This window comes from Ixodes scapularis, unplaced genomic scaffold (genome assembly GCF_016920785.2).
Source record: "Ixodes scapularis isolate PalLabHiFi unplaced genomic scaffold, ASM1692078v2 PGA_scaffold5__190_contigs__length_132052651, whole genome shotgun sequence".
Classification (NCBI taxonomy): Eukaryota; Metazoa; Arthropoda; class Arachnida; order Ixodida; family Ixodidae; genus Ixodes; species Ixodes scapularis.
In genome coordinates, this window is record NW_024609880.1 from 63,715,933 (window position 1) to 63,743,860 (window position 27,928).

Below are 27,928 nucleotides of genomic sequence, written 5' to 3' on the forward strand. Positions count from 1 at the left end.
AACGCAAAGTTGTAAAGTGAGGCCCCAAAACAAGTGCACGTAAAACCGAATATAACATTAGCCTCCCGAGACAGTATCTTGAGAAGTTTTGAGCTCGTGCAAGCCAATGTCCAAATGTAATTTACATTAGAAATATATTGTCTGTCCTTAGTGCATTTTATGTGTAATTGGGATTACCTTTGCATGCATCTGTATGTATTTCTCTGTGCATTTCATCTATTTGCCTTCGGGTCTTTTATGTGAGCACACAGTCCTTTCTGGCATACCCCGCGACCCGGTGTTTCACACTGTGAAACAGCGAACCAAAAGGAAAAAAAAGAAAGATAGTTTCCGCAGACTCAGCAGCTGGAGTATTTTCGAATATTGCCCTCCCGTGTCGGCCTCAAGCTGTTATGTGAACTTCATACAGTCAGGTATTGATAATAAAAGTTTATTAAATTCTTGCCTGAAGGTTTGACAGCATAAATAAAGACCCAATCATCCTAAAGATATTTGCCTTTTTTTTTTTGTTCGGCAACAAACTCAGTGGCGCCATCTACTGGGTAGCACTTGCACACTTCCGGTTCACATATCTTCCCTAATTTTTTACTCATTCTTTTATCGTAAGAGTGAACTAAGTCTGACAGTGCTATATGTGACCATTTTCAGGAGATATCGTGTATATTTGATTTCACAGATACTGCGAAACCCGCCGTTTACTTCATAACCGGAAGTGGTTGGGGTCTATTTGCACACTGGCACCACCACGTTTCAACTCGCGCGAGAAAGAGCACCTCTAAATTATCTGAAATATGTTTGCTAATCTTTCCCGGCGTTTTTTATCTTCGATAAGCACATCTATAGGTGATTCGGGAGATCCTTGAACAAATTTTTGGTTTTAAAGTTTATTTAAATAACTGTGTTTCTGACACATATTTAATTTCTCAAACATGCAGAAATAGAGCACTGCACGGGCCGAAATTTCTAGGCCCGGCTCGACCTGGCCGGGTACAGAAATGGCCCGAACTCGCCAGAATATTTAATTTTTAGACCCGGCCCAGTAGAGACACTGTCCGGGACCGGCCCGAGTCCGACAGAATTTTTAGACGGATGCTTAAGCCCGGCTCAAGCCCTACAGTTTTTTTTAAATATAGGCCTGAGCCCGGCCCGAGCCCGACAGATTATAAACATGAGTCCCAAAAAGTTTTCAGGATTTAACCTAAAAACTGTCTAAGCGTAAATCGCACACTTTCTCACTCTGCTGGTGCAGTCCATACATTTTCTTTTATCCACTTAAAAGCTTTCCAAGTGCAATACTTATTTTTTTTTTTAACTGCACTGTAGGGACTTTACACTTTGCTTGTTTGTTTTCGTTGAAGTTTCAAGATCAATGAGCATACTCTTTGTTAACAACAATTGTGAATTTGTGGCACACGACTGCCCAGGCACAGCCCGGGCCGCAGCGGCTTGAAAATGTTTTTGCTTAGTCCCGAGCCTGGCCCGGGCCCGTGCAGTGCTCTAATACGGAAGTCTGTTGTTGCCTCTTTTATGTGTTGAACAACAGTTGTATGTGTCTGTGGTCTAGACAAAAACAAAGTACAGAGGGTGGCGTGGTGGAACTATGACGATTGCCCACTCAGGCAGTCGAAAAGTGACCAATTAAGTAGCTGCAATGTCGAGTAGAGTAAAAAATACTACTTCGTTCTATCTAACAAAAAATCACCAATCAACAACAGATGCTTATTTGCATATTGAATGGGCCGCCATCTTGTAAAGATCGGACTTCAAACGCCAAGGTATGTCGAAAATGTTCACTTGGGTATGCGCTGTTTTAGGCCAGATTCTACGAGTATCAAGGTGCATATAAATTAGAGTGAACAATTTTGATTACTCGTTTCAGCGTGATTATTTGCGTGTATGACGGTGCTGAGTGCAAACGATGTTGGTCAGGAAAACAAGCGTTGTGATGGCCGCTCAGTGTTTCTGTAAAAGATAGACTGAAAGAGCTTGTCCTAAAAGTTTGTTGACATTTTCAAAATATTATTGCTTTTAGCCCAGCTGTGTTGTCGTGATATATATTGTGAAATGTATTTCGTAAACTAGATTCACAATATATATGACAAGAACGTTCCCCTTTTATGATTTTATGCACTATAATTAATTCCTACGTTCAAGAGCACAACCAGAATTCAACCTTCGATCAGTCTGGTAGGTCCTTGCGACGCAAGGACCTACCAGACTGATCACCTTTCCCTTCAGGCAAAATATATGCAACTGAGATAAGCAAATATATGTTGATTCGTACAAACATGATATTTCGTGTGTTAATCTAGCATTCCTTTTGCTGTTTTGTCGAAATTGGATAACGCAATTTCTTATTTTTGCTACCTGAAAATAAATGTGGATTGTGTGAATGATAAAAAGTAGTGATGGGCCAAAATTTTGCCGAATCGAAAGTTCGGTGCCGAATCTTGGGATTCGGCAAAGCCGAACTTTTGCCCAACTTTTCTAAAGATTCGGCAAAAATACATTGTTACCAGACTCATTGATATTTTGTTTTTTTCTGGCGAAAAAAAGGTTTTATGTTTCTTTCTTTCTTAACTTAAATGCAACATGTTTACTAAATAAGGCGATATTCTACAAGATAATTGTATCGGTGCCGTTTTTGTATGTTTAGTGGCAATTTTAGTGACTCCTTGCAGAAGTGGCGTGACAACGAGGCTGGGTAGAAGCGAGCATGGCGCAGTCACAAATCACGCTACGAGAGTTTCGGTTTTGAGGCATCATCACCGCAAGCCTGCATGTGTGTGTACATTGCTAAAATGAAGGCAATAACGCTGCATTCTTGCTTTCTCTGGGAGTCACCGTTTTGTGCGCGAAAACGAATGCAACGGTTGCTGAGCCTTCACCAGGAGAATAATAATATTGTAAATATGCATATTCTTCGATTTGAGTCACTTGACGTCAGGTTTGCATGAAAGTGTGTGTCCCATATTCGCAACATTTCGTTTTTAACCTTTAAAATGCCTGTTTCTGGTGTTAGGACACACACAAACATTTCGGAAGATAGAGAGAGTGAATGTCGGATGTGCAACGTCAAGCATTATAGTTGTGTTTAGTTTTATGCAGGTACGTGAAAATCGTGAGATAACACTAATTGAAAAAGAAATATTATTTTGTTTTGTAGTACACTACTCACGAGCCGAAAACAGAATTATTATAATTGCGAGGAGTGCTTCACAGTGATTGTCGGCCAATGTCTCAAGGTTTCAGAATGCACCGCATCATTTGTGCAGTGGACTGCGGAAATTACTGGTCGACCTTATGTTCTTGAGGCAGAAAATATTGAAGAGAACCACACTCGCTCATGAACGCATAATTACCGCGTTGCCTACCCCACACCGTGCCGTAACCACTGGTTGTACCACACTGCACGATGGTAACCACACGACTGCATCCATTTGAAATCCAAGGTTTTGTCACGTTATCGTGCGTGCGCAGACATTTGCCGAATCTTTGCCGTACTTTCCTGCAAAAGTTCGGCATTTGCCGAACTTTGCTGAATCTGGAGTTCGGCAGATTCGGTCCATCACTAATAAAAAGCTGCACGAACAGCAAGTAGTCTGCTTTTTGCGGTAGAGTTCCGATGGTGTCAGACCGACACTGAGCTCTGATTGGCTTTGATTGAAAGGATGTAGGTAGACCTCAATGCTATAGATGCCTTGAGGTCTACCCACCATTTTTTTTTTTTTTTTCAATCAGCCAATAAGAGCTTTGCATTCTGACTTCATCGCAACCCCCGTGCAAGAAGCAGACAAACTCGCGCTCCACATATGATTACTCATCTCGCAGTTGAAAGAGTGTCTGTTGCCAAAACAATGTGGAAAATACATTCATAATTTAGCGGTTCAAACTGGTTCGAACTGTTATTTTTGCTCCCCGGAACTGAACCAAATGCCGTGAACCCGAACAGGAACCAAACCGATAAAAATGGCAGTTTGACACTCTGGCCCTAATGCATGCCGTGCAAGCAGCAGTGTGAAGCACCAGGCTTGTTTTTGAACATTTTAAAGTTTTTTTATTATAAAAAGCAACTTTGAGGCACTGTTATTGATTAGAAAGATCACCCACAAAAGTGTCATACACATTTCTTTAATAAATAAATCGTCTTTAATTGGCATAGATGCAAAGTAACAAGGTCACTCCGTGCTTTGACTCAACGCGTCTGCTCGCATCCTACCAGCTCCATCGCAGGAGGGTGCCTGCGAGGTGGCGCCACTACAGTTCCTGCATAGGCTTCCTACGGGGGCCAGAGCTGCGTACGTTCAGCCATCTTGATATCCCAACTTATACTGGAAACCCACTCCTCGCTCTCCGCGGCCGGTCATGTGACTGAATTTGGCTAATAGCGGTGCCGTGAGTGGTGCCGTGTGCACTGCTGCGCGTGAAAAACAGGAAAGGAGGAGGAGGAAGCAAAAGCAGAGGAACATATGTTGAGGCGCATGGAACGTCAGCAAAGCGACCGTATCGGTAACTTTCCTGCATGGCATAGGAGTCTTTGCTCCTCACGTGATCGATCTCGGTAAATAGTGGTGCGGTGACACATGGAAAACGCACGCACAACTCCGTCTCTCGTAGGGAGCACATACAGAAACTTCAGGCGCCACCAAAACATCTCGTCGCCAATAGTTCTTATTCTGATCCACAATGTAGGTGACACGCTATAAAAGAAGTCATCACTTCCTAATGTCAATTCGTGAGAACACTTAACAGTTCTTCCATGGAAAGATTTATCTTTTGTAGAGTTTCGGGGATTCTACTACTGCTGCCTTGGGCTGCTCTGAGGCAAAGGTCCGGCCTTTGGATTCCCAGGCGGTGGGTTAGAATCCGCGAGGGGTCCACAATTTGACGGAGGCTTATTGCGGAGAAGGCAACCAAGATTTCAGTTGTGCATCAAAATATCTCCAGGTGGCTGAAATGTGTCCTCAGTTTTCTGCTGGGGCATGCCAAATGCCCTACATTGTTTTGCCACGTAAATCCCTCAGATTCGTTCTTTGGGGATTCAACAACTTCCGGCTAGTTATAACTATTCAAGTTATATCTAGTTACAGTTGCACGATACCTGGTGGTAGGCTACATTAAATGTTTTCAGGTGCCTCCTGATGGTCCTCGATGCAAATGGAGCATTAATTCATTGTTTTCCTACTTTGACTGTTTAGTGACTTCATGGCTGCAACAAGTCCTCTATACTCGGTGCCAACTTTTTTGGGCTACGTTGTGAAAGCTAGCCTAGCTTCCCCGGTGCTCCAAATCTGTCAAAGGGTAGTTGCACGAGCGCATGCAAATGAGGTGCAAAGGAAAAAGCCGCTTGCTCTCGATGCAGTGTGGGCCTGCTGCACAGTGGAAGCTATGCTAGCTTTGACAATGTAGCACAAAGTAGTTGAGGCAAAGTATAATTGTCTGCGCAGCTCTATAGAACGGGGCTTTTGTTGGGACAAAAATAACTGGTGTTCATACAACAACACAGGTCGAATGTAGCGGCTGGAAACCTTGCTTGATAGAACGACATAATTTTTTTGTACTACCCAACTGCCGCCTGATTTAAGGCTGCAGAAAAACTCGTTCATATAAAGGAGGACTTGCCCTAGCGTTTTTTTTAATCTGTTATGCTAAAAGTTGCAATGAGGCCATGCAGCTGCTAGGAAGTTTTTAAGGGAATTCGTTTGCAGTGCATATTTTGCATTTGCACCTTTAGCTCTAAAGAAGCTATAAAGATGTCAGATAAGGAGAATTTTAGGAATTAGAGAAAGTTGAATTTTGCTATACCGGGGCTTCCAATTAAAGAGGCTCTCCAGTGCATATTGGAGAACCTCTCCTTGCATTTGCACTTTTAATTCTGAAAAAAAAAAAAGCGGCTCTTTTTTTTTGTTGAGTTCTGCATCTTGAACAATCGATTCACATTCACTTGGCATGAACTTTCTTGTGCTATAATGTTGAAACTAGTGTAGCTTCCACTGTGCTGCATTAGCCCCATGTGCAGCAGCTGCTGCGCGAGCATTTGACTTCACCTTTCGCCTTCTTCGCACGCACTCCCATGCGAAGGAGATACCAAACAAAGCGACACGCTCGCACAAGTTGCCTTGACAATCTTGTACAAAAAATATTGACGCCGGATATAGCTACAAATGTGATAGGATGTTTCATATAGGTAGTTGTGTTTGCTTTAATCCTTGATCCCATGAGGGGCCTTGTTTGTCCACAAATGTTGCCTATTTGCACTTCTCCAGACCTGTGAAGTAGATAAAGCTATACACTAAAAGGCTACCCATTGAGCAGCTTTGGACAAGGAGCCTTGATTAAAAGTGCATGACCTCCACTGTACGAATGCATCTGTGGAGAGCTATTGAGCCCTCCGGTCTTTGCAGCCCCTGTTCCAAAACTTTCATCTCACTCTACTCTGAGGGGTTCCTAATTTTGTGTTTTTTAACTCTGCTGTAATCAGTAGCTTTACCTGTGCTATCATGTGGCAATACACCACTTTTCGAAGAAGTGGTGCCCCCTGTCAAAGACTTGGTTTGAGGATATCTGGGTAGGAAACTCCAGGAAACAAAGGGAGCTGGGAGGAGATGGGAGAAGCTTCTTTGTGCGAACTTGGGGGCAAAAGATTAACTTAGTGACCACAAGAGTGATGTTTTGGGAGCTCAATCTAGGTCACCCTAGCTCAATGGACCCAAAAGGAGTTAGCTTCATTGCCTGAAGGAATGTTTGTGCTTGCTCATGCCATGCCCAATCAATTTCATACCGAAAAACTCTTCAAACTAGGTATTCCGAAAACGATGGCTTAAACCTACCTCAAGTAACCTTGGTAATCTTGCTGTAGACTACTGCAAAAAGTTGAAATGGCTACCATTGATGACCACTAATCTTTATTAAGAAAAAGGGCTGATATTTTATTGCTGGGCTTGTTTTCGCACATATTGCAACTGTCCCTCCCCAGACAAACTAACAGCTTTGTCTTAGAACTCTGAGGAATTTGTTTCAATTGAAATTTACAGCTTGTATCCAAATTGCACTGGATTCATCTGTTGCATCAACTCTTGTGTGCATTGCTGGCAAGGCAAGCAAGCAGGCACAGGTTTATAGCCCACACCTGCGGAAAATAAATGTATTTTGTGAATTTTTTTCTTCTTAGGTTTACTTTTTTATGCACCATTTGGAAAGCTTACCCTGCGAGGTACAAAATGTGTGCATGGTATCACTCCTTAAACGTAAGATCATATTAAGGGTACCTTTCTCTTCTCAGTACCATTGTCAGCGGAAAGCTACATGAGAAGAAGAAAAAAAGTGTCCATATTATAAACCAAACGTAATAGTGCTTCAGGACTAGAACCCCACAGAATTCCGGATGTGGTATCTGCGTACATAGAGCATTCACCATTCAAGATTTCATGTTGACAGTGCCATTGAATAATTGTCAAGGATTGGCTAATGTGACAAGATTGCAGGTGCCTGAAAACATGTTTTAAAGCTTCATTACATTTGCATGGAAGGTGTGGGCTCCTCCTCCTGTGCAAGGGGAGGAATCATACTTTTGGTTTCTCGGCTGAGTGGCGTAAGCTACTGCCCGTTGTAAAGGGTACAGCCATCGGCATACATTCATCCGGTACGTCTGCTGTCTGTCCATACAGATTAGTGGTCGATGGATGGTTCTGCCAGCAGACCCTTTAAACAATGTATTCTGATCTGTTGAATCACTGCCATGCTTTGTGGGTAGATTGGCTGTGCTATCACTAACAGTGCCCTTGTGGTCGCTGATGAAGAAAGAAGTTGAAAGATGTGCACTTCAGTCTGGTAGAAGGCTTAGCGGTTTAATTAAGATGTCATTACAATTGGAGGCACAAATTGGACATCAACTTTTGCCGTGAACTCAACTCCAGTCCAGTCAATCGTTGAGCTTGCATTCGAGTTGGTGCGCCTATTGCAGGTTCTTTTTGTGCAGTAGCCTATTTGTATCGGAGAAGCTAGGATGAACCATGTGAAAATATGATGGCAAGCGAAGAATAAACTTCCATCTGCCGTAAACCTACCAAGCTGGCATTGTCCAATTCTAATAATGCAGTATTTTCATTCCTTCTGTTATTATCGTAACAATGGGATACTCCGGCGATTTCTTCATCGTCTCCAATTGGCCTGAAAGTTTTCTAACACCAACGTACATCGCTTGAATAATATCCCAAATATTTTTGGGATGCTATTTCTATTTAAAATATTTCTGGGAATTCCTTTTTTTTTTTACAATGTTATTGAATTTACAATTGTGGTCCTGACAGTGTTTTCAGACTGAAAGTCTCTACTGGAAACAGCAAAAAAATGATGCCAGCGTAAGGCAGGGGTTCACTCTTTGGAGTGCAGAATTTGTTCCCCACTGATTCCAAGCTGTTTTATGGTGTCAAATGAATGCTTTGGAAACTTGCTCCAGTACCCGTGCACCAGCACTGAAAAAATGCTTGACATAGCCTATTTTTTAGAAAGCTTGCTCTACCGGCAAGCCTGCCTTCTACTGACACTGAAAAGTGCAAGTATATATTTGAATGTTGATTTTTGCAGCATTTTCATTTGCCGGTTTCACAACAACTTTTATAAATTTCGCAATACTAAATAGCATACCGAAACAGGTGAATGCTGGGGGATTGAAAAAATATAGTTAGTAAGGGTAGCTAAAAAAATTGCAGGAGTACCGCCACTAGATATAATAACTATATATTAAAGGGGTCTGTTATTGCAGTCTGCTGAGGGTCACCAATCATTATTTCTGCCATCCCTGGCAATTTAAAGCTGTTTCACTGCATCTGTGGTAGCCAAATAAGAAGCAGAAGTTGGTACGAGGGATTTGAAAACAAACCTGGGGAGCCTCAAAACAGCAGCCAACCATTTCCTATGGGACTTGTCTTCGGGGATCTCATCTACATTAGACAGTAAGTGTTAGTCGAATCATTGACTGAAAGTTAGAGTTGCTGGATTCTTGCTGACTGTTGGAGCTTTCTAACTCCTCTTTTTGAGCTCCCTGTGGTATGGATCGAATCTGGTGTCAGAATAAAACATGGGTATGCAGCTCTTGTACACTACGTAAACATCTTGCATTCTTGGGGTCTCTGAACCGATCTAGAAAGCTTTATAAGTTGGAGATTCTAACAGCAAAGAGCATTGGTTGAATATGCATTGAAGTGCAGTGAAGCATATAGCATTTCAGGGTGAAGTCACTGACGAGGTGAGGACAGCAGGAAGAAGTCTCGGTTGTCCCGACTCCAGTGCAAGCTTGCCATCTTCAACAGTGCTTCGGTGTATCGTGCACCTCAAGCACGTTCAGGGGAAAAGCACGGCAGAAGGCGTGGAACGTGTGCTGGAAGCCGGGCAGTCGAAAGCCACGCTCTGCCTTGCCTTCATAATGTCACGTGGCGCTACGGTATCGTGTGACAGATGGACTTGATGAGTGTGTCACTCTCCGAGCAGTCATTGGCGATGGTTTCTGTCTGTAAGGGGCAAGATACATAAGGATTCATTATGATGCAATGTCCATGTTGCAGCTCTCACTGTGACTTTACTCTGGATTCATACGGGACTGCTCATGTTTTATTTCACTTGTGTCTACATGCGAAAGGTGCAATAGGGAATCAATGTAGAGTTTGCAAAATGCGATAAAATGCGGGATTTTGCTTCCAGGGTGTGGAATACATGTTTGGCGTGGTGGGTGTTCCCGTGTTTGAGGTGGCCCTGGCAGCGCAGCAGGCCGGCATCAAGTTCATCGGCATGCGCAACGAACAAGCGGTGCGTGGCTCCTTTTTCTCCTAGTCCAGTGACTATCTTCTGGGCATTTCAGCAAACCACGCTATTTCCACAGCACTATTAAAATGCCAATGAGCATTCATAAAAAAAATAATAATAATAATAATGGCTAAAATTATTGGATTTTCAGAGACCTAAAAGAGCTAGTAGTAGAGATTGTTTAATCAAATCTTGCTATGCTTTGAGATAGTGTGCTTCAACTCTGTGCATAGGCAACATAAAATGCAGGTTGAAGATGTATTACATCATGGCAGTTTCTATGCAGCTATGGAATCATTTCTGTCTCGTGGCAACGTGAAGCCGAGAATGGAGAAGCTCCAATAAACATCTTAGTCGGCAACGTCCTAAAGCATAAAACTGAGAAGCAAGGGCCAGAGAATGTTTGGTTAAAGTTTAAAGTATATCCCATCTTCGAAGCTTGGTGGGACGTTTTCTGCCAGTTCTTTTGCCTTCTGGTCGGGTTCGATGGTATGAAGTGGGAATGCAAAAACACAACTTTTTTTGTGCGTTTCCATTGCCTTTCCCGTTTCTGAGCCTTGTGCTCAGTTTGATCCTCAGCAGCTTCTAATTTTGGCTTTTTACTCCCTGACTGCACTGGGGACAGGCTAGCTATGCTGCGGGAGCCATGGGATACCTTACTCGCAGGTAAGGGCTCTAAAGTTCAATTTTTGGCAGCTGAGCTTGTTAGGTTCATAGAACTACTCTTCAACAGCTGTTAGAATTACAAAACAAAAACTGCTTTCTCTCTCTCTCTCGCTGTTGCTGTTGTAGTAAGGTGCCCAACTAGTGTTGCTGTTGCAGGTTCTGTGTAGTAAAAGTTTACAGAGTTTTGCTCTGTAAATATTGGGTGGTCATTGCAGAAAGTTGAAGCTTTGCCAGAAAATGATGCTAGCACATCATAGACATGCTGTGTAATTTCACATTATCCTAATTTTAAAAGTAGTTTAAAAAAATGAAAGCCGTTTACAACTCCCTGTAACGCCGAATTAGAGCGCAGCTCTTGAGGAGGAGGAGGGAAGGGTACCGAGGTTCACGTGTTCTCGGGGGGGGGGGGGGGGGGTCAAGTGACCTTGGTGAGGTCACATGGCCCCCTCCCCAAGGTCATGTGGGGGACACGTGACCTTGGGGGTCACGTGACCTGGGGGGTTCACGTGACCTGGGGGGTTCACGTGACCCCCAGAGAAATTTTTCCGCTAGATTTAGCGGGGAAATTTTTTCCGCTAGATTTAGTGGGGAAATTTTTCCCGCTAGATTTAGCGGGGAAATTTTTCCGCTAGACTTAACGGGGGAATTTTTCCGCTAAATTTAGCGGGGAAAATTTTCCGCTAGATTTAGCGGGAAAATTTTCCCGCCAAATTTAGCGGGGAAATTTTTCGCTAGATTTAACGGGGAAATTTACCCATAATGCACCGCGCAGTTACGCTGACGGCGACACCGACGCCGCTCAAGCCGGAAACGGCCGCCTAGGAGCTGTGCTCTAAAAAATTAACTTGTAATAAGATATTGGCCAGGGTATTTCATTGCAAGTGGACACTGTTCATTTGTATATTTGCGAGACCTGGAAACACTATTCTTCAGTAGCCAGCAGTTCTCTACTTCTTCCGCTTCTAACACCTTATTTCAGTTGGCATATTGCGGCCCCAGTTTTTCACACTTCGTCAACAGGCGTTCTTCTAGAGCAGTGGTCTTCAAGTCAGGGTCCGCGGAGCCGTTGGGGTCCGCATAGTTATTTTAGGGGTGCGCGAAGCCCTTGCCTCAATGCTCAATCCCCGCCCCCCTCCCCTATTCCTCTTTTCTTGAAAAAAAGAGAAGTATTTTCGTAACCCTGACTAGGTGGCGCTAGCTACTGCCGGTTATAAAGGGTACAGCCATTACCATCTATCCATCCATCCTTTTACTTGATGATTTTCACTTCTTCTGTCTATAATAGTAAATGATGCTCCTTTATACTGCAGTTGTCTTATTTTATACCCCTGCCCCACCATCCTTTTCCCTCGGAGGCATGGGGTCCCCTATCACTCTGGCCAGACCTCAACGGGTCCTTGTCGCATCCATACTTGAGAACCATTGTTCTAGGGAAAGGATGTCGCACCGGCTGCACATAAGGAATGGTTGTTAAAAGTGAAAAGGTTGCAAGAAGTAAAATATACCATTCTAGCTCGTATCTAGTATTCACGAAAGTTTTCGTCACAGCCAGTTGTCGTAAAATTAGGCTGCAAGGATATAAGTGTGATGCCTGAAATGCGTCTTTAACCGCTGCTTTTACCGCATCCATAAAAGGGGCTCTTCGATTTCTGCCTGATGACGTCACAGAAGTAATATGCTACCGCCTGCGCTATCCTCTCAGTGGCACAACAGGGCTGTTGTCGAACGTAGTGTGAAATGGAGTATAGTGTGTTTTGCATTTTAAAATCTCCCGACAGCATTCAGCGGTTGTCTTCTGTCTTGCTCAGGCCCGGCGTCTGTGTCGTGGTGTCTGGTCCAGGCGTCATCCATGCCTTAGCAGGCCTTGCCAATGCTCAGGTCAACGGATGGCAAGTCACACCCACCTTCCCTTTTGCGATGGCCTTTAAGAGAATTTAGCCGTACATCCATCATTTCACATGGGCTCTTCTCCCAATATTCCTTTTAGAGTAGGGGAGTTCACAGGTGCTCCAGGGCTACCTCATAGATTGTGCCAGTGTGTTCTCTTGTAAGTGGTTTTGCCATATGCAATGCTTCTCAGATGAAGACATTGCACTCTGCGTTTGGCTCTGCGTCTTGTGCCTTAAAGGGGTACTCCGCCGATTTCTTCATGGTCCCCGATTTGCTCGAAATTTTGCTAAACTCTCCAAACAACATCGCCAAGATAGTATCCCAAATATTAGGTCAAAATAATTTTTTTTCACAAAGTTATTGAATTTACAATTTCGGTCCTCACCGTGTTTTTCAAACTGAAAGTCTCTACTGGCAACAATCAAAAAGTGACGTCAGTGGAAGTGCTGGGGTTCACTCTTTGGACTGTAGAATTTGTTCCCAACTGATTCGAAGCAGTTTCATGGTATCAAATGAATGCTTTGGAAGCTCGCTCCAGTCCCCGCGCTCCAGCAGGGAACAAATGATTGGCATATTTTATTTTTTAGACTGCTCGCCCGACTGGCAAGCTTAACCTTCCACTGACGTCAAGGCCCTGAAAAGGGCGGGTATATTTGAATGTTTGTTTTTGCACCATTTTCATTTGCCAATTTCGCAATAACTATTATGAATTTCACAATACTAAATAGCATACCAGAAAGGGTAAAGGCCGGGGAGTCAGAAAATATAGTTAGTTGAGGTAGCTAAAAAATTGCGGAGTACCCCTTTAAGGGGGGACATGGGTCTTTGAAGCCAAAAACTGCCTAAAACTGCAGTCTTCTGAAAATGGCAATGGCTGTTGTTCTTCTGAACCTACCAGACTTCTAATTTCGTAGATGAATATTTGAGCTATAAATCAATTTATAATGTCTATGCGGGCCTATTGTGCATTGAAGTTGACTAAAATATTGTTTTCACAAAACACAATTTTTGTAATTGTTGAAAATTTGCAGGAGGAATATCCCAGCATCTAGAGCAGATAGAAATACTATAACCTCTCCTGAAATGTGTTCCCCCTTAACCAGTGTTCCCCCTTAACCGACATTACAAGTTGTCTGCGTACGGCCCACTTCAGAAGTCTGCCCTAACAGAAGTTCTGTTTAAAGTCTTTGTAAATATATAAACTTCAGGCACTCATGGATCTTGAAGCTCTTGCTTCCATTGAACTGTGCAACAGTGCTACAGTCACCACAGAACTTCGGTGTGGAAGCCGCTTGTACAACTAAAACGTGCGTCGCATTGGTAAAATTGCTACATTATTTCATGAAGCATATCTGATAGCGAGACCAAAATGGGGTTTATTAGCTACTTCATACGTCTGAAAGTGTAGGGGCAAGTCGCAAGTTGATGTTTCTACGCCTTTTGAAGGCATGGTCTGAATAGGTTCTACGCCTCATAGCCAAGACGTGCATTCACATCATTAGGAGGCAAGTGCTCTCACCTTTCTCTTTAATGCATTGAACCCTGTCGAGTGTTCATTTCTAAATGCTCTTGCTGTCAGTGGAATAATTGCTCAGAGAAGGAGGGTGGTGGTGTTCTATTTCCCCAGAGTGGATAGGTCTGAGAGCTTAGTATAGATGTACCTAAAGACCACCATGTACTTGTACAGGGTGTTCACAGAACACCTGCTGAATAATTCCTGCAAGAAGTATACATTGCACAGATCTTACCAATCAACTTTCTGATTGGTAAATTTAAAAGTACAGCTTCAGTTAGATTCCTTCTGAGCATTATCGAAAATGACTAAGTCGGCCCACTTTGCAAAAACACAAGTCGCGCGCAGTCTTTCACGGCAGTCCGAAAAAACACTACCGTATTTACTCGAGTAATACCCGCACTGTTTATGAAGAAAACCTGAGGGCTCGCCTTTCCATGGAGCACGCGGATAGCCAATCACCGCGATCGACAGCATGACTCCAGCGGTTTACAGGACAGAGATAACGTCTTCCCGCGAAGATACCATCCGTGAATATTGCATTTGTATGGAGGATCGTTTCCTCGATCTGGTTATTTGCTATGCTATTTATGCGCAATGCGATGATTGGCTGTATATGTGCTTTGTGGGAAAGTAGAAGCAAGGGCCTTGTTCATAAATAGTGCGGCTATTACCTCGAGTAAATACGGTAAATTCATACATGTTTCGTCTCTGTGCCAGCGGTCCTGCTCCTTGTAGCCAAAGTGCACCACTACCACCTTGACTCTTGTAGGAGAAAAGGGAGTGAAGTGCGAGCTGGAAAAATGAAATGCTGTGCTGTTGAATGACATATTGCAAGAGTAAACTTTGGTTCTTGGGTTCACCTTCGTTTTGCGAAAATTGTGTGGCGGCGCACATTAGATTTGCATTTTGGCCATGGAGAGCAGTACCGCTGACGCAAAGATGTGCTCCGATAGTAATCCGAAACCTAGAGATGTGCTTAAATTGGGCTTTTTTTTTTTAATGCAAAAGCCTTAACTGTTTCATGGAGCGAGCCGACGTCATGAGCTTTGAAGCCGTGCCAAACGGCACCTTAACTCCTTTCTCCAAGTGAAGCCGGCTCCCAGCTTTGAAACCACGCGAAAAGCCTAGTTAAACGGCATCTAGTTTCCCCGATCCCAAAGGAGCGGTGTAAAGCCGATGGATTTCGGCTTCTGTCCCATTGGCGAAATAAGGGAGCGGAAGAATGACACGCATGCTTTTGCACTTGCAACTCGTAAGAAGTGCTTAGGTGTACCTCAGAATGCTGTAAAATCTGACACATGCCTTATATCTTGCTTTGATGCGTCTTTTTTTTAGCAGCAATTTGGCCAAAGTTTTCTGAAACATGAGACAACACAAAGTACACTCGCAACTGTTGTTTATTTGTAAAGAACACATATATCATATGCTCCCTCGGATTTCTAATTATCATCATGGGGGTACCAAGCTCGTTTGATATCAAAATCATTTTTGATAGGTCATTAGATGCCTGAGGTGTGCAAACTACTTTTTTGTGTCAAATTTTGTATGCCTCATAAACTTCTCTGCTTGTTTTTTTGGTTTTTTTTGTATCTGGTTAGAGTTTTAATTTTATGCAACATGGGCAAATATTCAGATTTTTTTAATAGTCGTTTAGAATAATATGCTATTTTATATTTGCTTCGAGGTGAACTGCGATACTCCTATTTTTTGAAGTGTTGATTGCGATGGGATTGCCCCGCTGACTATGCTTCTCACCGAGCACCGGTGCAGTGCAGAGAAGCAACACTTGCAGAGGTCGCTTCCGCGGGGCGTGGCTTCTTCACGGCGCACCGGTGCTCGCCAAGAAGTGCGCTCAACGGGGCTAACCCTTCGTGACCAAGACTTCTAAAATACAAACATTGCACTCGCGTGCTTAGGGGGGGAAAGCACAGTTTTAAAGTGGGGTGGTGCACACACATGCCTAGTGGATTTAAAAATAAATACATTTTGTGAGTGTTAATATGTACACAACACTAACATTTTCAAAATTTAACTGGTTATTATCCAAGAGTACATGTTAGGCAGAGATATCCTGACAACCTCCGTTCATTACTCATAATTGTCCTTTTTATTTCAAGATTCAAGAAAGGATATTTGTATATAGCGAGAGGTTGTATAAATCCTTTTAATTAGGTATAGCTGGGCATTTCTATGGGTTTAATAGTATGTCAAATATGTTGTTCGCTTGCCATCCCAATGTAGGCTTTGATCTTTACATGTTTACAACCTTTACATGTTCAACTGGGTTTCCACTTAGGTATGGTGCAGTAGTGAAAGGCTTGGAGAAAGTATTCAATTTGAAAATATTCAGCCAGAACTACTATTCGCTGTGAATTTGCTTTGAATTCAAAATCAACTGTTTGCACATGCCTTGTTGTCTGACTTCATCTTGGTCCTTGTTGTTTTCGGCGCTTTAATACTTTTTAAACTATGAACAAACCAGCCCAATTAACCAGTTTATTGTTCTGTGAAACACCTGGTATAGCCTCCTCCAAATGAGTTCTCTGTGCACCTCTGAGAAATGGCACTTTAACGGCACTTCTCTGTTTGCTTGAAACCAGCATTACTACCGGGTGAAACAAGGAGACGGTAGGCTCTTTAAATCGACCGGAAAATTCGGTTTCTTAACCTATCGCGCTACGACTTTGTGCAGCGTTGCCCACAGATGGTGCATTTTTTTTGTAAAATTTGCAAAGAGCGAACTTACCTGAGGAAAAAGTAAGGAAAGAAAAAGGCTTAGCTCCTATGGCAACGCAGCGACGCCTCCGGTCTGCAAACAAAACGGCGCCGCTTCGCACTGGACACAAGAGATGGCGCAACGAACGCCGCAACGAACGAGCATACGGCGCCGAGAGCAGGCCTTTTTAGCAGACAATCTTTTCGACTCAAAAGCGGAGCGCATTCCGTAGGCGGCGACAGTCGCAGAAACAAAAAAGACAGGCGCGGTAACAGCAAGTTTCTTTACTTTTTCCTCAGGTAAGTTCGCTCTTTGCAAATTTTACAAAAAAAAAATGCACCATCTGTGGGCAACGCTGCACAAAGTCGTAGCACGATAGGTTAAGAAACCGAATTTTCCGGTCGATTTAAAAAGCCTACCGTCTCCTTGTTTCACCCGGTAGAACACCCGGTTGGGAAACTCACCCTTGAAACCCGGACTGCTCGCGTCCACCGAGACCAAACTGAATACAATAACAGCGCGGCCCTTTAGTGACGATTCAAACCGTAAAAGTGTATTTATATAGCTACTGCGAAATAGCACTCCGAGATGGCGCCACATGCCCTCGCACGACCCAACCTAAACCAATCTGAATTAGTACGTGCAGCCGTGCAATGCCCAGAGTGGCTGCTGCGACAGAAACGGCGGCGTTGCGATCACCATTAGTTTGGTTTTCGAGTACGGGTTGGAGCCACTTTTTCGAAGCAGTTGTCCCAACTGAGTGGTTCTAGTAACGTTGCTTGAAAGTGATAAGCTCCACTGTCTGACCGCAATTGGTCGCCTAGGTCACGACGAGTCAATGACTTCGCAGCGAAGTGACTTGTGTGAGACACAATGCTTTTTGCAGGCCTATGTTACTGGTGGGAGGTGCGTGCGACCAGGACGTCGAGGGCTTGGGGGCCTTCCAGGAATGTCTGCAGGTGAGCCCAGACGTTGGCGATTGCTTTTCCACGTAAGGTGCCGACTGCGGCAGAAGAAGCGGAGTGCATCATTGCAAGGTTGTCATAAAGTCGACGCAGGTTAACTGCAAGATACATGGGATACACTAGGGTCCGATGAGGTGTCGTAGTTATCCCTGTGACTATACTGTAGATATTTTGTTCGGTGACCGTTAAAACCGGGATGCTTTCGTGCTGCGACAGGTGGAGGCCTGCAGAAGCTACACCAAGTATGCCTGCCGTCCCAGCTCAATCCAGCTCATCCCAATGCACATTGAGAAGGTGAAACGTTTTCTCCTTCTGTATAATACTCTTATAGTTCATCTTTTCCAATAGATAGCGAGTTCTAAAACTGGTTTCCTAGGAACCCAGAGATTCCCCAAAGTACCCCGAGGGTTCCCGAAATTTCCTAGACCATTTCCGCCCCCGTGTAAAGCATTTTTTGTTGTGTTTAAGCATTATTTTAGAAGATCTGAGCCATCCACTGATGCACAACTATGACCCAATCACTCCCCCTACCTCGTTCCCCTTCCAGCTGAGACCAGAAGCTCCGCCTTCAGCGCGAGCTTCCTGCCCTTGCTAACACAAATGTGAACGCACAAGCACGCGCAACCAAAGCACTGCGGAAGCCAGTGAGCTCGGGCTGAAGGCAGAGCTTTTAGTCTTAGTTTAAGGGTGAATGGAGTATATTATGTGAATTATTGCATGCTTATACTCCGTTTCAAACATAGCGTGCAACGCTGGGAAAGGTACTGAAGTAGTGCGCATGAAAAAACAACAACAACAACAAAAAAATGTGTTACTCCGCGCGTTTCGTGGACGAGCGGTGCAAGGCGCTGCTCTGGCGATACCGACGTCTCGGTGGCGGTGGTTCGAATCCACTTCGGGCGCAAAGTCTTTTTTTTTTTTTCCAATGTATTTTTTATGCAAACATTGTGCGCATTGCGAAAGTGTATATTTCAAATCCTATTTTCTTTTGCTTTTTATTTGTAAGGGGGTAGACTAGGGGCTGGTGTTCCGTTTGAACCCCGCGCCAGCCTCGTCAAAACGGAAGAACGGTCGAGATCCAGGGCGTCTCTATTTAAAGCCGTTTATTTACATGGTAGCGTGAAAATTAGAGAGTACCCTGAGAGTGCGGTGGACGGTCCTTTATACAACAAATACTGGGATGAGGGGATCGCACTGCCATTGTTCAGACGGCTTGGCATTCCCTCGCGTGATGTGACTTCATGGAAGTTTCCTTCAGAGTCCAAATACCCGCCGGTGTAAGGAAGTCATCCAGACGGCAGTATCTCGCTGCTCTGGTGCCGGCGCCCTCATGAACCGGGAGTGATTCACAATAGACGCGTACACACGGTCATGTGCGTCGTCCACTTAGCCGACCAAGGTTAAGGTGCCTCAGGCAGACGGAGCCGACTGAGGTTACGGTCCAGCAGGCAAACGAACCCAGACGCTTCGGAATGCAACCACGGGCATCGTCCGCTTAGCCGGTCAAGACGAAGCCGTAGGCACGATTCATCACCGACACGGTTCCTTCTTGAGGCTTGTTTCACTTTGAAGCCACAAGGCCGATTTTAACACCAGAAATAACAGAAGGCGGTTCACAACACGGTCCGCGTGCTCGAAACTTTCACGTAGCGAGGTCCTCGCTTCGGGGACGCCACCTTGCCAGACACTCCTGTGTCGTTACTGACCGTCTCCAGGACTTCACGGACCGACGTCTCCGGTAAACGCGTTCTTGAACTCGCGTACACGTTGGCGATCACCTGCTTGCACTTTTTCAAGATCTTCACACAACGAATCTCCGAAAATATCCGAGCAGGAGAGGAAAGCTTCCTGCGTAAGACGCCATCTTCTCAAAACCGGCGAGGCAGGGGAAGCCACACAACCCGAAAACCCGAAGCGACTGCCGCACGGACGAAAACGGAAAACAATTTGGACTTTGGAGTAGTTTACAATATCTTTTTCTTTTTATTGAAAAAAAATCAATGTTCCGTCGAAATCATAACGCCACTATCAGTTACTAGCTCCAAAAATGCACAATTTACGACTTTTTTTTCTTCTTTTTGCAGGGGCAGCGCTATTTTATGGGGCGAACGTAGGCGGTCGTCAGTGCAAACCGGTGCGCTAGCTTTGATTGCGTTGCACGCTATGTATGAATGCTTCATTGTACCGATGCCGAAACTGGGAAGGGTTCCTTGGCCTTCAGTCGAGAGAGATAGGGATTCCTCGGGATCAAAGAGTTTTAGAACCGATGTGGTAGATCCTGAAAAATTGTGGTGAGTGCTCACTGGTAGCCATTTGTGCGACTTGGGTCTTTGCGGGGAACTCTAAATATTTTGATATTCTCACTTCCCAAAAAAGTAGGGGACTGATATTTTGATTTTCCCGGGATCTTTCGCCGCCTCGATCGAGCTCCCTAAAATTCCTCCTGTTCCTTCATCTCGTCCCCACACATCTCAAGAAATCGAAAACCTGAAGCAAAGAGCATCCTGAACTGAAAGCTTGTGGTACTTGTCCAATTTTGTCCCTTTTTACTCGGCAGTTTTAACTCCTCGAGATACTTTTCGTATTGAACTCTTCCCACAAGTATTCCATGTCTATAGGGTTTCTTGTTTCCGGTATACAGTCGAACCCGGATACTGTAAACGGCTTAATTTTCGCTGGTTAAAAGTTTTGCAAATCAGGCCAAAGCTGAAAATTTGAAATTATTCACGGGTTCTAATTTTCGCTAATGGAGTGTAGCTTCCGTAGCATTCACATATTGCCCGAATTGTTTGCGGAACGTATTTTTCGCGAATTGTAGGCGATTCGCGAAAATTAGGTCCCCGCGAAAATTTAGTCGTTTACACTATATTGAATTCAAAGGTATTGTAAAATAGTTCAATATATCAATAATTGGATATACAAAACTGTGTTAAGTTAAGCTCGACTTGAAATTTCCTGGAGTCTCTGCTAATACCAAAGGTCGCGACAAATGGGAGCCTACCAAGTAGAGCACTCAAGAGCCACTAAATACAGTAGAGTGTAGTTGGCGGAGACCGCAAACACCACCGCGCTTACATGCTTGCCTGGCCGGGACTTCCACACATCAAAAACGACAAAACACAAAAATAATTAGCACAAAAATATTTAAAAAAATAAAACTGGAAAAGCAAGACTCATAAAAAAAAAAATCATAAAAAAAAGTTAAGCAAGCAACAAAAAAGAAAGCTCACTAAATTCAGGCAGCCAGAGTTTAATTTATTCTTAATTTACTGCAACATAGATATCAACATTAACATAGTTCTTATTGTTTTTTTTTAATACCTAACACATGCACAGTTTCGTTTTGAAAGTGTGCTTTTCTCTTAGCATGCCACTGCAATATTCATACTTTTCAAAGTATTGATTGCGGCTTGTTGGCCCCGTTGAGCATGCTTTGAACAGAACATGGTGCTCAATAAGAAGTGCGCTCAATGGAGCTATCCCGCTGTGATCAACACTTTGAAGGGTATGAATATTGCAGTTCATCTCGGAGTGAATATCAAGTGTAATATTCAAAACCACTATTTGAATATTCATGCAGCCCTAAAAAAATATCAATTGATTAGATGATTAAACAATATTTTATTTCATACCATATATTGATGTAGGCTGCTGGGCAGCAAGTCAAGATGTTCCACTTGATGAGGCCTCTGCAGCCTTACAATTGCAAACGGCGACCGGCCAACAACAACTAAGAAATGATAAACAAAACGCGCATATGTGAATATTTCATATGAAGAACTTACAGCAAACAAACACAAAAGTAACTTTAAGTAGCCACAGTAATATGTATATATAGCAAAGATATTACTACTTTTTTTTGTGTTAAGGTATGCAGCAGCAATACACCAAAAAACACAAAATTTCTGGAAAAAAATAATCTTCAGTAACACAGAATTCTATCCATAACCGTAGCATCTCTACGGCTTAGCCGTGCGTCCTTAGTGAAATCATGTGACATTTTGTTTAGTCCACAGAATTTCCGGCGTTTCTAAGGAAATCGGCGAAGGTTTTTTGGTGTTATTTATTTTTTAAATACTGGGTTATTTCGATAATTTGTTTCGGACAGACGCTAAAACAATGAATATCAATGAAAAAAAAAAAAAAATCTCAGAAAAAATTGAAAGTTCAAGTTTGAAAAGGGAGGGTTTAGACAAACACAGTCCTAGCTGGAGCAGAGATTTCCAGAAATCGGCTTTTTACGGTTTTAACAAATTTTGTATTTTTGACACCGACGGATGTTTACCATCTGTGTTTTTCTGTTTTAACACTGACAGACATTTATGGGCATTTTTTTTTTTCTTAAAACTTGAAAGGCTGTGGCTCAGTTATGATGCATCAGATTGGGCTTTTTCGTGCGTCACTGGTGGTGTAGGCGGTTCGAGCGAGCCTGTACGGCCGTCCCGGTGCCGCATACTTGGACCTTCCCGGCAACATGATCTTGGGCGAGGTGGCGTCGGAGGCGTTGACGGACCCCCCTTGCTGTCCCGATCCCCCGAGAGTCCTGGCTGAACCGCCGACCGTGGCCCAAGCCCTGAACCTTCTCAGGGAAGCCAAGAGGCCACTGGTCATCGTGGGGAAAGGTGGCGACGCACATTTTCTCGAGGTTCTTTCTATCAAGGCACAGAGCAGATTCCTCTCCAGGTCAAGTGGACCTTGGAGAACAATGTTTTTGACTGGGATGTTCTATCTACAACGTTTTATTGAGTGAAGTTTTAGAATGTAATGTACACTGCACAACACTTTTAGCTTGAACGGGCAATTTCCGGTTCTTTCTGTTCTTCTTGTAACTATCTTCTTACCGCAGGAAAAAAAGGGCTGTTATGGGAGGTCTTAGTAAAAACATTTTTTTGCCGAAAGTTTAGCTACTAGGAGTAAACAGCAGACCAAAACGCAGCTAAAGGAATTCTGAACATTGTTAGGCAGCTTGAAGCTGCAGAAATGCGAAAGTTGACACCAAGAGCAAAACATTTCGGAAAAGAGGAATTCTCTTTTCAGAAATATATATGTCAAACAAAATATTTATTATATAGCATAAGAAAAAAAATGTAATGTAAAATTTTTTGTTACCAACATAGAAGTTTTTATTTTAGTTCAATGCGCCTCGCAAAATATGAGTAAAAGAAATGAAAGACGTTTACAATCCCCTGTAACGCAGAATTAGAGCACAGCTCTTGAGGAGGAGGAGGGGAAGATACGGAAGGAAGGGTATGCCTTTCCTACTTATCCATACCCTCCTCTCCTTCTCCCATGCCATTTAGCAGGAAAGTTTAGCTAAATTTCCCGCCTAATGTAGCGGGAAATTTTTCCACTGAATTTACCGGGGAAATTTTTCTGCTAAAGTTAGCGGGGTAATTTTTCCATAATGCAACGCGCGGTGACGTCACCAGTTACGTCACTCGTGACCCTCGTGACGTCACGTTTGACGTCATTATGGGAAACGTCCCATAATGGCGCCAACACATGGTTACACAGACGCCGACGGTGACGCCGCTCAAGCCGGAAACGAGCGCCTAAGAGCTGTGCTCTAAAAATAAAAAAAAAATACATTGTGTACTTTGCTCTTCTAGAAACAAATCCTGCAAGTTCGAAAAGCCTCTGTGCAAAACTTTGTGTTCCCCAGAAAGAAAAGGGGCCTCCACGATGACTGTACCACCTCCCCAATCCCCGACCAAAGCATTTCATGCTACCCCGTAACATTATGCCGAGGCCGAGATCAGGCCATTTTTTGGAAGAAAACTATGCTCGCTTAGCTGGTGATGGCATAAAATCGTGTCTATATGAGGTTGACACCCTTCTGACAAAAAATAATGCGGTCGGAGGAACACGCCCGGCATGTCCATAGTCGCTCGTGGGGGCAATAAATGCACTCGGAGTGCAAAACGAAACATATCGACAGGAATTTGTAGATAATCCCGGCTGGTTTGACCCACTGCCACGATTGGAACTGACATCCAATGATTGAACGTCATCTTTTGACTTACTTCTGCCAGTTTCATCCACAAAATAGATTGCATAGGCACCAGATTCGTGAGTCAGATGTTTTCGAGGAGTGTCGGCGCGGGGCAAGGACGCCATACATGATGCGATCGTTGATAAATATGGAACTTTAAAGTCGCACGAAGAATCGCCCCTTTGCGGAAAAGCAAAAACCATAACTGAAACTCAAAATAGAGTATCTCCATAACAAATTCATCAATCAAATCGTTCAATTTTAATAGGCCCGGTAAGGAAAGCATTAAAATTATAAGAACCTCATCAAGACTAGTAGTTTGGTGGAAAGTGCTCATTCAGGGCTTTCACTCAAGCGGTAACGAATATTGTTCTTCAATGCAAGGCAGTGTGAATGTTGTTTTTGTGCTATCTTGGCCGCAGAGTGTATGGTGCACTAACTGTGAAACCTTTAAATGCACAGGCTCAACTGTTGCATATTAATTATGATCTCTAGCATATTTGTGGGGGTGGGAGGGGAAGTTGCAGATATTGGCGATTTTTGCGACCTCTAGGTATGGTACGTCAAACTCATGGGTCTATTACATTTACGAGAAGAACAAGGAAGTCTGTTGTATTTACAGAAAAAATGGAGTTTGTTGTATTTATGAGAAAATAAGGTTAATTGTAGGATACAGTTGCAAGCACTACTGGTTTTTCCTCTCCGAAGCTGTGATGCCATATTCACTAACTTATGTCATTCAATCCAAAAATGCTTTGATAAAATTACCTCTTTTTCTTACAATGTTGTTGAATACAGTACTAAAACAATAGCATACCGTAATATCCCGAGTCATCGCCCACCCCCCTACCGCCTGAAATTCGTTAAAAAAGTGGGGTGGGCCATGTCTCGGTGGGTGAGCACAAACACTTAAAAAAAAAGCGGAAAAAAACGCCTATTTTTCTCTGTGTATCTAGCGCTGATGCACAAGAGATACATCAAACTCAAAACTCTATTTAGTTTCATTGTTTTGAAGAAAAGAATGCTCACGAAAGAATATTTTACTATAGCGAAGTCCGCTGCTTGCATACGCGCTAGAAACACCGCCGATCTGCATATAGCGCGAACGTTTGTTCCGTGAAAGAATGTCACCATTATGTTCTCCTAGTTAGTAAAAAAAAAAAAGAAAGAAAAGTCTACAAGAAAGTAGAAAAACCGACAAGGCGCAACGAGCGAGCCAGCGAGCGAGCGGTCCAAAGAAGCTACCAAGAGCAATGCTGGGAAAGCGGGAAAGGCGGCGGTCGCGTTGGCAAATACTTTGGCGTCGGGCCAAGTCGGGCGCCTTGTCAATTGCAAGCTCTTGCGCAACTTTCTTGTTTGGTGCGTACATACGTGTGTCCGTGCACAGCGGGCTATCAATGCACGGTTGGGACGCTCTGCAAACGTCTGTGTAGGACGTTCCAGCAAAGCTTTATTTACGCTTTGGCTTTGCCTAAAATATTGCGCAACCGCGGTCACGACGGGCAGGAAGAAGGAGCGGGTTCGCGGTGACCTTACTTCGGCGGAGACAGACTTTGACCTAACACTCTGCGGTTACATTTTAACAAACTCTTATTTTGTTATCTCCATCGTTTTCTTTTCGCACGGATACACGACCACTTTGGGGTCGCTCACGGAGGAAATGCGTAAACAAAAAAGTGTCTTTCCCTCCTTCGTTTTACTTTGTCACGGACGTCCTCCAACTGTAAGGTCCGCGGCCGCGTCATTCGGGTAGGATGAGTGTTCGCGGATCGCAGAGTCCGCGCTGGGGTATTTGAAGGGGTGGGCGATGACTCGGTGTTTTTTCGGAAATCGATATTGGCCCAAAAAATGGGGTGGGCGATGGCTCGGGGATGGGCGATGACTCGGGATATTACGGTAATTAAAAAAAAAAAAAAATTGTGTGTTTGATATTTTCTTGTTTTTCAGCAAATCATGAGGCATAAGGCCAGCATAATATAAACAAGAATATAATCAATTCAAGGACAGGGTGCCATGTATACATCAGAAGCACCCATGATTGTAGTTCTTCAAATTCTTCAGCGATCACAGAAAATTGGATGTTGTACCTTGTGCTACGTAGCTGGTAAAGGTCTCTCTTTTCGTAAATATTTTTTTTTCAAAAGCTTCTTTCTGGCGGAAATTTTGATACATCACTGAAAGAAAACAGTCATCTAGTTCAACTGACGAAGGATTTGCCAGGCCCGAAACGTTTCCTTGTTTAGTGATTGCCACAGACGATCCTAATCATCTTAGGACACTATTGTTTTTATTTTATAATAAATAAAATATTGAGAATACGATACCACTGATCCACCATTTTGTTGCATACTTTCCTGCAACCACCTCTCATTTTCCAAAATTGGCAAAGTTAATGGTGCAAACAAAAGTGCCATGTAGACGTGTTGTCAATCATTATTTTCATCCGCGTGGAATAAGAGCATGGCGTGCAAAACAGTATTGGCAAAGACTCCACTTTCTGATAGAGGTGGGAAGCAACATTTTCGTTTCCCAAGCCCCAAAACTAAAATCTCGAGAGAAATTTCGGTCCAGTGACATTATAAGGAGCTTTCTATGCGCACTTCACGCTTCTCTGGCTTCGTGAGAGTTTAAGGGACCTGACATTTATCGGGTTCTATGGTGTGGGCCAGGGTCTTGAAGCCCGACATCACGCCACATCTCGTTTATGCGTCAAAAACCCAGGTGCCTCGTATGCCCGCGCTGAGAAGAGTGTGCGCGAGTTCCTGGAGTCTACGGGGCTGCCGTACCTGCCGACACCCATGGGGAAGGGGCTGCTGCCCGACGACCACCCCCAGTGCATCTCTCCAGCCAGGTCAAAGTGAGTGCCCTCTTTTAATGCAGATGTCGCATTCTTATTGAAGCTAACTTTGATTTGGCTTTGAAAAGTGAAGCATGTGAAGGCCAGCCACTGCCAGAGAGATTCGGCCAGCTGCCAAATGGCAGTGCCGCGAGCTCGACCAGCCCTGCCGTGCAATTGTAAAAGGAAAAAGGAAAGGAAATGGAAGAGGCCAGAAAGAGGACTTCAAGAAGGTTTGAGAAGACTTCCCCAGCTACGCAAGCTTCAAAAACAACAAGACTAAAAAAGAAAAAGAAGCTGTACAGTCGGCTTGCGTTAATTCAACCCTGACAGGACATGAGAAATCGGATAAAATTATCTGAAAGTTGAATTCAAAGATGCGTGAGAAATTCGGAATATCCAGCGTTTTAGATCAGGTGGGCTAACATTTTATAATGAGCCGCCGCACACTGCGGCATGGCGGTAGCAGTGGCTGTGTCTTTCTTCGCGCATTCAGTGCGGCGGCAGTGGCAACACCACTATGGAGTGGCGCTCGCTGCTCCGCACCAGTGTTACAATTGTTGATTTGTGTTGAGACTGGACCGTGTTCTATTGTGTCTCAACATGTGCTCTCTTTTTCTTTTTCTTCACAAAGCGGCGCTTGTAACTTGCCCACCACGTAATTGAAAAAAAAAAGGCCCGTTTTTGTGCGTCACGCACGGCCAATCGTGCTTGTAATTTGCCCACCGCTGGTTTTCTCCAGGTCAAAATTATTTCAAGATCGAGTTTTTTTTTTATGTATAGAAATGTATGGGTTTTTGCCAAGACCTTTCAACAGGGTCGAATTAAATGATGAGTCAAATTAACCAAGGTCCAATTAAGGCGAGTCAACTGTACTAAAAAAGGATGTAGCGATGCCGGACACGGCGTCACATGGTTGGAGAGCTGAGACTCTAGTTTGCTTCCACTATGTTTCCCGTAAAACGCAAATCTGCATATATCAACTTAATTGCCAAAATACAATTTAAAATTTTTTTCTGGTTATGTTTTAGCAGGATTAGCTAGAACACTTTCTAATTCATTGATCAGCATGAGGCTGAGCTTAGATAGAGTGGGTACAAAGTGAAAACAGAATTTGAAGAAGAACTTGCTTTGGCTCATAACCGTGCCACAAAGAGCTTGCCTTCTTAATCTTTTTTTTCAGTGAAGAGGTTAGGCGGGGGGGGGGGGGAATCGCTCGCGATTGTGTTAACGCATCGCATTTCGGAGCCCGTAAAGCGGTGCTGAACCCAGTTATCTTGGATTCAATCCCCACCCCTACCCGTTTTGACCTGGATGAGCATCATACTTACGTGGGGTTGCGTATATATTGCTACTGCGTAGTGTACGTTAAAGACCCCGGGCTACCAGTTGTACTACACTGGCTAAATTTCACATCTACAGCTGAGAGGAAAGATGTCCATTGGGGCAGACTACTTCCGGCTGTCTAAACACACACGACACAATTACTGGGTAAAGTGCATAAAACAGAGGGAAGATGTGCGTTTTTGGTTGTAGCATCTCATAT

General features: G+C 43.8%; 1 protein-coding gene across 4 annotated transcripts in view; it reads left to right on the forward strand.

Annotated features, from left to right (window-relative positions):
* LOC120839186 (2-hydroxyacyl-CoA lyase 1) overlaps window positions 1–27,928 on the forward strand; it is a 72,761-nt gene that overhangs the window by 4,463 nt on the left and 40,370 nt on the right. For 2 of the 4 annotated variants that reach the window (XM_040209445.2, XM_040209444.2), the window contains exons 2-8: window positions 9,700–9,804; window positions 10,427–10,467; window positions 12,276–12,356; window positions 17,476–17,548; window positions 17,771–17,848; window positions 21,969–22,176; window positions 26,268–26,403. In XM_040209445.2, the coding sequence (XP_040065379.2) occupies window positions 9,700–9,804; window positions 10,427–10,467; window positions 12,276–12,356; window positions 17,476–17,548; window positions 17,771–17,848; window positions 21,969–22,176; window positions 26,268–26,403 (722 nt within the window). Of the gene's footprint in view, window positions 1–8,387; window positions 8,555–9,699; window positions 9,805–10,426; window positions 10,468–12,275; window positions 12,357–17,475; window positions 17,549–17,770; window positions 17,849–21,968; window positions 22,177–26,267; window positions 26,404–27,928 lie in introns of those variants that run through there. The other 2 variants (XM_040209443.3, XM_040209442.3) reach the window with 2 other exon arrangements.